This window comes from Neolamprologus brichardi, chromosome 23 (assembly GCF_056152115.1).
Source record: "Neolamprologus brichardi isolate AB-2024 chromosome 23, ASM5615211v1, whole genome shotgun sequence".
Lineage (NCBI taxonomy): Eukaryota > Metazoa > Chordata > Actinopteri > Cichliformes > Cichlidae > Neolamprologus > Neolamprologus brichardi.
In genome coordinates, this window is record NC_142125.1 from 43,735,508 (window position 1) to 43,746,972 (window position 11,465).

The window sequence follows — 11,465 nt, forward strand, 5'->3', positions numbered from 1 at the left end:
GTGTCTGAATGTAGATAAATTGTGCTGATACAGTTTGTCAAAATGAGAAAATAACAGATAAACAGTTTTAAAGGTGAAATATGAGAACAAATCAACCCTGGAGCCCAGAGGGTTAGAGGCTAAAAGTACTGTTTATATTTGTGTGTATTGCTGCAGCTTCTTTGAGTATTAACTTGGTGCCTTTGGGTGTAATAATGGTAATATGACTGATCCATGTGGTCACTTGTTTCTGTGCTACCAAAGTTCCCCGGCTTTCATTCAAACTGTGTTTATCGTCAGCACCGACACATTAAACTACTTAAACTTTATAAATGTCTTCAAGCTCACACTGAGGCCTGTGGGGCTCAATCAGCCACTGAGACAGTTCAACACATTTATGTGTTTGTACATGAATATTTCATACTGTAAGGCTGCCTGTTTATTTAAGGGAGAAACAAAATACACTGGACTTGTACATAATAATATCACAGATGATAAATAAATAGATTTGAAGTAGATGTTTGTGCGTTCTTCAAGTCTTATATGTTGAATTGAACTATGTGATGTGTTCAAAGCCTCCCAGTCAGTGCTGTTCTCCAGTCTGACTGTACATGATGTTATCAGCACAAACACTTTAAAGGTGACGTTTAGGACTTCAACAATAATACAGACGGCAACGTAGTTAAACATTTACAGTTAGTTTTATTGGGAATTAACTTAAACAACAAACAAACAACAAACAAACATCTGTCTCCTATTTTCTGTCACACAGGAAAGAAGCATCAGTGTCTGATGAGAAGACTTATTTATTTCTTTTTGGGTTTTTTTCAACAGGAGACGAATATCTAACACGTTGATTTGTTCACATCTTAGTTTTTAAGTGAAATGTGCATTTTGAGTTTATACTCTGTATATAAGACCGTTTCCTTTTGCAGTGTTTTTGTGTGGTGTGTTTTTAACAAAAGGGGAACAAAGGTGTTTAAGCTCACCTGGGATGATTCGTTTTAATTTTCACATGGTCTTACTGAGGTGATGTGAACTGAAACATGCATTATTATTTTTCTGGCTTGGGGGGGGGGGGCTGTGCAGATCTCCATTCAAACTGAAGTGTGTCAGTGAACATCAGTCACACTGTGAGCTGCTCTCAATAAAGCAGACGGCTCTGTGAGCTCTGTGATTAACGCCACATAATTCCAAACATGATGATATTGATTGTGGCTGCCAGTATTCCTCATCGCTCATTAACACAGATTGTTGGGAGGTTGAACAGTGCACTAGAATAATGACACACTGACAGTTTGTTTCAAAGACACTGATGAACTACTTTAGTCCAAAAGATTATATGTTTGTCAAGTAAACATTAAAGTCCCCAATAATCTTGGTCAATGATTAAAGTTTATTAAACTTTTTTCTTATATTTTTGCTACTGATTTGACAATTTTGTTCTTGAACAATGTTTTCAAATTAAAAGCCTCACAATGTGTTTTTACATCCATCTTAAGTTGACAAATTGAGCTGTGTGATATTAAAACCACTCTTAAGCTCAGGGACGAATCACATGCTGATTATCTGCTGTTTGTTGAGTCGACATCAGCTGTAGCCTCGTCTGGGTCAGTCGCTCGCACGGCTTCACCTCACTCACGCAGACACACACTGAGAAAGTCGAGTAGATCAAGTTTCAGTGCAGTCTGCACAGAGCAGCAGCAGGAGCTCTGATTGGTCAAATGTGGCATATTAGTGGGAGATGAGTATTGTTCCTGGCCTATCAGAGTTCCTGCTCGAAAAACAGAGAAATAAATGAGGTTCTGCTGGAGGTTTGTTTCTGTAAATCACGACCTTGGTGTAGACTTGGCTGTAGCTCAGGGAGAGCCAGTCACCTGCTAATCGGACATTTGGTGGGTCGACCCCAGTTTGTTCGAATATTATCATAACCCCGAGTTGCTGTGATGCCTCCATTGGAGTGTGAATGTTGGACTGAAGGAGCATGGAAAAAAGTGATTGTGTGAATGGATGAATAAAGTTGTAAAAAGCGCTTTGAGTAGAAAAGTCTGTGAAGGTTCTCAGTCATCCAGGTCATCGTAGTCAAAGGAGCTTGCAAAGAAAAGCGTCTGGACTTCTTTAAGTTACTTGAAGACGTTTCACCTTCATCCGAGAGGCTTCTTCAGTTCTAAGGTCAAATGGTGGAGAGTCCCAGATATAAACCTGGTGGGAGTTTCCCTCCACAGAGGGACAAAAGGACAGACAGAGCAAATCAAGATGAAAGTCTCAGCCACCCTCTCCAGTGCCAAAGTCCCTCCGTCCAACCTCACAATACAGGAAAAGAAGGCCGTCGCTTCCCTGAGCAAAGACCACAACATCACTGTTTTACCAGCGGATAAGGGAAGATGCACCGTGGTCCTAAACACTACAGATTACCATACAAAGATCACTACTCTCCTCAGTGACAACAATACCTACGAAGCCTTAAAGCGAGACCCCACAAGCAGCTACAAAAAGAAAGTTATAGCTTGCCTTCAAGACTTGGAAAAGGACAAAATCATTGACCGCCTTACTTATCACCGCCTTTACCCAGGGGATGCCATACCCTGCATTTACGGACTTCCAAAAATCCACAAGGAAGCTGTCCCACTCAGACCCATAGTCAGTAGCATAAACTCAGCCACTTATAACATTGCAAAACACCTTGCTACCATCCTTGCTCCTCTCGTGGGGAACACCCCACACCACATCAAGAACTCCACCGACTTCACTGACAAGGTCCAGAAACTTACGCTGGATCCAGATGAAACCATGGTGTCCTTTGATGTAGTCTCTCTCTTCACTTGCATACCCACCACGGAGGCAGTGGAGACTGTCAGAAAACGACTACAAGAAGACAGCTCCTTGGAGGACAGGACCAACTTCACACCCGATCAGATTTGCACACTGTTAGACCTCTGCCTCACCACCACATATTTCAAATACAACGAAGGCTATTACAGACAAAAACATGGCTGTGCCATGGGCTCCCCCGTGTCACCTATTGTAGCCAACCTTTACATGGAGGAAGTGGAAAGGAAGGCTCTTGGCTCTTTCAAAGGAAGAGTACCCAGCCACTGGTACAGATATGTAGACGACACCTGGGTCAAAATCAAGACATAAGAAGTGGAATCCTTCACTGCGCACATCAACGCTGTGGATAAAAACATCAAGTTCACCAGGGAAGACACGAAGGACGACTGTTTGCCTTTCCTGGACTGCGCTGTGCACATTGAAGAGAACGGCAACCTCAACATCGAAGTTTACCGGAAGCCCACACACACGGACCAGTGCCTCCTGTTTGACTCCCATCACCCTCTGGAACACAAACTTGGAGTAATCAGGACCCTACACCACCGGGCAGAACATGTTCCCTCTAAGCCTGAAGGGAAAAAGAAGGAACACACACATGTAAAGGAAGCACTCAAAACGTGCGGCTATCCTAAATGGGCGTTCTTAAAGTCAGCAAAGAGGCACAGAAAAGAAGATCAGACACCAGCGAGGGAGGATAAGAAGGACAGGCGCAACAACATTGTCATCCCCTATGTAGCCGGTGTATCAGAGAAACTCAGGAGGGTTTTCTCCAAGCATGACATCCCGGTGTACTTCAGACCTAGCAACACGCTCAGACAAAAACTGGTTCACCCGAAAGACAAAACGCCAAAACACAGACTTAACAATGTGGTGTTTGCTGTACAGCAGCGAGGAATGCCCAGACCTCTACATTGGAGAGACCAAACAGCCACTTCACAAGCGCATGGCACAACACAGAAGAGCCACCTCCACAGGACAAGACTCAGCTGTCCATCTGCATCTAAAGGTCAAAGGACACTCTTTCGAGGATGTCAATGTTCACATGTTGGACAGAGAGGACAGATGGTTTGAAAGAGGAGTGAAAGAAGCCATCTATGTCCACTGTGAGCGACCATCTTTGAACAGAGGCGGTGGTTTACGACACCAACTCTCTGCCATCTATAATCCAGTTTTGAGTTCCCTTCCCAGACGCCTTAACGCCCACTCACACCCTGGGACATCTGACCTCAGGAATTCGCATGATAAGGTGGGGCCAGGTTTCACAATGAACTCACCCGAAACTCTGGCTGATTGGGACCCACACCCAGTTTCACACCTTGGCTCAGGCGATTAGAGGATCATCAGGGGGTCCTTTTGTCCTTCTGTGGGGGGAAACTCCCACCAGGTTTATATCTGGGACTCTCCACCATTTGACCTTAGAACTGAAGAAGCCTCTCGGATGAGAGGTGAAACGTCTTCAAGTAACTTAAAGAAGTCCAGACGCTTTTCTTTGCAAGCTCCTTTGACTTTGAGTAGAAAAGTGCCACATTTCCTTTTGACAATGTGTCGTCCTATTTTTTCCTTTCAAAGCTTTAATAATGCCTGACTTTATATGAATATTGAATTTGTGGATTAATAATAACGTCATCATTTTGTGATTATAGTACACTTCAAAACTCTATAAAGATTTAAAAATCAGAAGCCATGAATATGAGATGTTTCCATTTTGTTGCACCCAGGAAATTCCGTCATTTGTAATAAAGTAACTGTAACATTTTACTTTGTTACAACTGCTGGAATTTCCCGGGTGTAACAAAATGTTACAGTTACTGTATCGGGGCGAGGTTGGTTTAGCATCTTTCTGTCATCATTATTTAAACATTTGCCTTTACTCTGGTTTTCTTTGAACAATATTTCAGGCGACTGAACATTAAAGAGTGACAAATATACAAAACTGTGAAGTGAGGAAAGAGGGCAGATACATATTCCCAACACATCCGTGCTGTGTGTTTCAGAATGGAGCCGACGACGTGAAAAAGCACCGATGGTTTAAAACGATTGACTGGGAGGCCGTTCCTCTGAGGAAGCTAAAGGTGGGTTTGATTGTATTTTTCACCTGTTCAGCTACATTCATATCAGGATGGTAAAAAATCTGCTTACATTTTGGACATTAGAATCATTTTCACAATTTTGTATTTGTGCGCTAGGGTTAGCTAGTTAGTTAGTTAGGTTAGTTACACCGATGGTTTCAAATGATGCAATAATGCTGTGATTGAACTGCAGACTTTCATTTAAGGACTTTCACATTGCAGACATTCCTGTTTTCTTCAGTTTCTCCAGGTTCATAGAGTAATTGGACTTTTTTGCTCTATTTCTTAATTATTCAATGACGAATGCTTTGATGATGATGATGTCTTTGCATTTGCAAACTGTTTGCAATCCAAAGAGATCTCAATGGAAAAACCAAAGCTACGGGACACGTGGTGAAAACTGCTCGATCGACTGTCGGGTTCGGTCTTTACAGACGAAATGCTGTGGTGAGCTCAGTAACTACAGAATTCAGGGAAAACCCACACATAGAGAAAAACTCTTTCAGACAGTTGGCTAAGTGGAGAAGAATGTCAAAATATTCAATCGAGAAGTGACTTCAGGAATGTAAATACAGAGGATTTCAGTCAAGAGGAAACAATCTAGCTCGACACCCTCTGTGTGGCTTCAAGGGACGACACGTCGAAATGAAATGAATTTTTTCAATTACTCTTTTGCCATTTTTACATAAAGGGACTTGTTTCATATATATATCTCTATATCTATATCTCTATATCTATATCTCTATATCTAGATATAAATGGTAAATGGTAAATGGACTGATTCTTATATAGCGCTTTTCTGCTCTCTCGGAGCACTCAAAGCGCTCTATACAACATGCCACATTCACCCAATCACACCCATTCTCACAAGCACTTTATCTATACTTAGTGCTATATTTAACTACATTCACACACATTCATACTCCGATGGATGCATCGGAGAGCAACTTGGGGTTAGTATCTAGATCTAGATATAGATATCTAGATATAGATATCTATATCTAGATATAGAGATATAGATATAGATATCTATGTCTCTATAGAGACATAGATATCTATATCTATATCTCTATATCTAGATATAGAGATATAGATATCTAGATATAGATATCTATATCTCTATATCTAGATATAGGGATATAGATATATAGATATAGATATCTATATCTCTATATCTATATCCCTATATCTAGATATAGAGATATAGATATAGATATCTATATCTATGTCTCTATATCTAGATCTAGATCTAGAGATCTAGATCTAGATATCTAGATATAGATATCTATATCTCTATATCTATATCCCTATATCTAGATATAGAGATATAGATATAGATATCTATATCTATGTCTCTATATCTATATCTAGATCTAGAGATCTAGATCTAGATATCTAGATCTAGATATCTAGATCTAGATATCTAGATATAGATATCTATATCTCTATATCTAGATATAGATATCTATATCTATGTCTCTATATCTCTATATCTAGATATAGATATCTATATCTATGTCTCTATATCTAGATATAGAGATATAGATATCTATATCTCTATATCTAGATATATATCTATATATATATATATATATATATAGAGATATATATATATATATATATATATATATAGAGAGAGAGAGAGAGAGATAGATATAGAGAGAGAGAGAGAGAGAGAGAGAGAGAGATCTATCTATAGAGAGATAAATAATAACCCTTTGAACTGAATTTAAGTCTGTGTGTTATCGTGATCTATTCTTGTAGTGCTGAATAGAGAACTGTGTCTGTCCGGATGTTTCTGGATCAAACTTTGAATGAATTAGGAACACTGCCTGTATGTGAATACTCACTAGCATTGCCCTGCAGTCCCTCACCTCCATCTGACACGTTCCTCCTCCTTGTTTCCAGCCTCCTATAGTTCCTAAGGTTTCCCATGAGGGCGACACCTCCAACTTTGATGTTTACCCAGAGGACGACTGGAAAAAAGACCCCCCTGTGGCTGAGAAAGACTTGGAGGTCTTCAAAAACTTCTGACCCCTCAGCCGTGTCTATTTATTAATCGATTGATTTATGTGGATAACTAACAACACACATTGTAAAACTACTATCACAGGTACTCTGTTGGAGAAAACACTTATTTATCAAATTGGGGGATTTGCATCTTATCTGTAATAATGAACTTCCAAAGGACGGATGCTGTGACGTGTATGTATGAAACTAAAGACATGGTTAGCTTTTTATACTTTTATTTATCTGCTACTTTGAGTTTATTTTGTTTTTATTCTCTGAGCCATTCATATGCAAAAATATCTGGTTCATGTGAAACCAAAAGACTGTTACTTTCTGGGTATAAAACAGAAACCAAATCAGGTCTTTTTATATAGTCGTGTTTTATAGTTTCTCTCTTTTTAAGATGTCTAATGTGACTTCAGACTGGTACTGTAACAGTCTTCTGGTCAGTCGTCATTACTGACGTGTTCTATATGTAGTCAGACACTTGGACAGAAAACCAGTAGCACTTGTAAAGGAAGTGCCTTACATCACTGTTTGATGTCTCGCAGCTACACATCTGAACTCTGTGCTGTGTCGATGGAAATCAAAGTATCGTGGACTTGGAGGTGCTGTTGGAGACAACATACCACTGAACTGTTGTCACATCTAATAACGTAAAGCTGTCTCTGCGTTAGGTCTTCACAGCCCAAGCTTTCTGCCATTACTGCAGAGCCACAGCTGCTCTGCAGGCGCTTTGCTGCACCTCACTCATTTTCATTCTTGTTGTCGTATTTTATTTAAAGCCAAGGATGTTATGTAAGAGCCTCGTTTAGTGCATCACAGTGCAGAGTGAATGTGCAGTTGGTAGGGATACGAATCTAAATTCTCTATAAGAACCAGTCCCAGTTATAGTTAGCCTGCCTGCCTATCAGCCCTGCTTATCCTCTTGCATTTGCACTACAGTCAGCCGATTTCAGCTCATGCACCGATCAGGTGGCACAGTTATTTTCATTGCACAAAACCGTGAGAGTGCAGTGGTACAAAGGAAAGTGTGTCCAGGACAGAAACAGCTGTTAATGATGTCGCTAACACAACATCAGCTCTTTGGAGGCACAGACAGCACGGCGTGCTAACGCTAAGCTAGCCAAGAACCCGGAGTTAAATTAAAGCATCGTGAATCTGACGCCAGCGCAGCGGTCAGAGCCTGAACATCGAAGCCAGCGATGAAGCCTTCATCTCTACCTGTTCATGTTTCTAACGTAGAGGCACCGTGGCGATCGCTTAAAGTCTCTGTGCTGGTTTTCATCGTTGCTTCGTGTTCATACCTAAATACTAAGACAAGGATCACATGTGTCCTCGTCAGGACAGGGATGTGTGTTGGTGTGTGCTAGCATCAGGTTTATGTTATTAAAGGCTTATAAGCTGATGCGTTTCAGTCACAAAGACTTCCTCCTGGGAACAATAAACTAAAGCACGTCTTTGCTTTTAACAACAGTGTTCTGACTGATATGTTTGAGTAATGACCCCAGCACTGGTCGCACAGCATGCAGTTACTCTGAACGGATATAATGTTGTTGATGTGCTGCTTAGTGAAGGTGATGACTCTAAAAGCGGAGCCAGTGAAAATCAATAGGTGATATTGATCTTATCAGTTCCCATTCTTAGCATTCGTACAGTCAGTATTCATTAGCGTTTGTGTGAACTGTTGCTTGCTGAATATCACAACAATATCAACCTTCCAGAATAAACCTTGTTTATCGTGGCTTCTGTGCCTCATACTTCATTAGAAGTTGGATCTCATTCTAACTAAATCAGCAGCTTTCTTCCCCCTATGCCTCCAGTGCACACGCTCCATAAAGGATGGTTGATGGGGTTGGTGGGGGAAGCTGAACCCTACTGAACACCTCCAGGATGAACTAAAGGGATGTTGAACTCTTGTCACTGGCTGACTTCAGAAGTGCTGACTCCACTTTGAAAGTTGATCTTTTAGGCTGTTGTGAAAAGTTTCTAAAACGTTGAAAGTAGCAGGAGAAACCTGATGGGAGCCATGATGTTTGTTCAGATGGATAAGATGATAGAAGGCTTGTATTTTATTATCCACCGTCCGCTAAGCTGCCTCGGCGGATGACATAAGAGTATTTTCCTCTTTTCATTCGTCCCTCGTGTCTGTATCCTGTTTTGTAAACATTGTGGAATTATTTTCCTAATTCGCTGTGCAGATGTTGCTCTGAACACAACCTCACTGGACCTTTGAAGCATCCTAGCCTATCAATGCCTTTGTTTTTGATACTTGGCTCCAGCATCAATTCATCTAAAACACTCTGGGTGGACTCGCTGCAGAAACAATCACCCAACGTCCTTATTACACAGGTTCTCCTCATCCTCATCGAGCTGCATGCACTCTCTCCATAAACAAGTTTTTTTCTGATTGCTGTTTCGTTTTGTTTACAACTCAAATTGTTCCTGAGCTTGTGGCACACCCTGAACACATTTTAAAAACACATTTTAAAGGTGAAAGGTAGCTCCTGTTGAAATGAGTTAGCCAGAGTCATTTGTAAGATAAGGCCAAGATACCTCATGTCCACGTAGGTCTGCAAAAGTCCAGACAGCAGGAAGGAGACCAGAATAGTGGAGCTGTTGGCGAGCCGTGTATCTCATGATGGGAAGCTTTTCCTGTTGCACTTTTGTGTTATACGGACAAACAAAGCTGCTTTTCTGTTGTCGTAACAGCGACTTTGTGGTTCAGGACCTCACAGAAGTAGACGAAAGTCCGCAGTTCACGATCGCAGATGAATTGTTCATTGTTTATCAGGCCAATGTCAGTTGCAGTGGACTCCAGACATCCAGAAAATGATTGGATCCAAGTGTCTCGAGCACCTGTCCCTGCATCACCTGTTCACTGCAGTTATAAAATGGCATGTTTGCTTACATTTATTTATTTAAAATAAATGAAAAATTCTAATTCCTGTGAATAAGTCCTCAAGAGAAGTGGAAACATCAGAGATTTAACTTCAGACTCAGGTCACTGCGTCTGTGAGACTCCACAGATCTACTGAAGCTTTTCCAGGACATTATCACACATGGATGAATTCTGAGGTGGACCTTTTAAAGGAGACTCTTAGTGATTCAGTGACAGTCTGTTAGCTGTGGATGAATGAAACCCAAACTCCTGAGCCACATAATAAAGAAGCAGCTCTGTTAGGCCACTGAAGGGAAGGACCACTGCAAACCGACTCAGCTCCCATTCAGTGGATGCTTTGATTAAAATGATGAGGATCATGTTCTTTGACATTCCTAGTCAGCAGATCTTAACGTGTCCACTTGTTAAACGACACTAAAAGTCCACCCTCGAGGACGATGCCAGAAAATGCAAGAATCGGCGACTGCATGCTGTAACCGGGCACCTTTACCTTTATGGACACGCCTGTAATCACCTGAGCTTAAATGTGTTGTTGACATTTCTATGTTATTGTCTTGATACGTATCAGAGTGTATGATTGAATTTGCTGTTTATGGGCATCATTTTACAAAGAGCTGTGTGTCCTGTTAAGTAGCTTTTCTAAATAGAAATGTGCGCATGCTTTAAAATACCTGAAGTGTCACATTAATCTGTATTCACAGGTTTTTCTTTGCTGCATTTCAAGCTTTGTTTTCTTACCCCGAGTGTACATGTTGTTCTGTCCAGTCCTGGGACATTGTGTCTTGCACAGCAATATATTGTTTAAAATGTCAACCTTTGTCTTGGAAATATGTGTTCTGGTGCAAATATGCATTGTTTTCTACCCAATACGTAGCACTGCCTTTTCATTTCCATGAATTCTAGTTGTACCTTTAACTCTGAAGCCTGAGTGAAGTTTTAACTGTCGAAACAAGTGGAGTTTCTAAAGAAGCATGTTTTGTCCTGCTTGGTTTGTTTTACACTCACCTGCGTCCTTCGGCCACCCAGCAGGCTCTGAAGGGTAGTCGCCTGCCTGTGTGGTCAAACAAACCTTTTGCATTCACGAAATGGAAATCTGACATTTGGGAAGTGAAGCCTTCATTGATGTTTGACGTTTCTCGGGTCCAGACTTTCATGAAAATACCGTCAGTCCACTGAGGAGACACCAGCATCCATCTAGAACAAAGCAGACAACACAGAGTCAGAGTTTTCGTTCCTCCACACTCCAGTTTGATTTAAATATTAGACTCGTTTGAACTGAAACTGGATTCTTTATGTTTAATAAGTGTTTTCTTGCCATATTTTTTCTTGGTCCTAACCAGCGATGGGCAGTAACGCGTTACTTGTAATCAGATTACTTTTTCACGATTACTTTTTCACGAAACGAGTAAACTAAGGGATTACTATAGCAAAAACGGTAATTAGATTACCGTTACTTTCCTGTAGGAACGCTGCGTTACTGCGTTACTAAAACCGTGATTTTTTGCGAGAATGTCTCATGACAGTGACTTAAGCGAGTGCGACGTTCGTGACAACAGCTGTGTGCAGATCAACAATGGATCATATATCGAGTGCAGAGAGAGTATGAGCGTGCAGCGTTTAAAGCGTGGAAGTACTGACCTTACTTTGAGTTTGATTCCATAAAAAGTGACAAA

At 41.0% G+C, this 11,465-nt stretch overlaps 1 protein-coding gene across 1 annotated transcript in view; it reads left to right on the plus strand.

The window, feature by feature from the left end:
- prkx (protein kinase X-linked) overlaps window positions 1-10,605 on the plus strand; it is a 46,925-nt gene extending 36,320 nt beyond the window's left edge. Inside the window, exons 8-9 of the mRNA XM_087835936.1 lie at window positions 4,806-4,883; window positions 6,789-10,605. Coding sequence (XP_087692062.1) covers window positions 4,806-4,883; window positions 6,789-6,914 — 204 coding nt within the window. The 3' untranslated portion in view covers window positions 6,915-10,605. The remainder of the gene's footprint in view (window positions 1-4,805; window positions 4,884-6,788) is intronic.
- The last annotated feature ends 860 nt before the right edge of the window (window positions 10,606-11,465 follow it).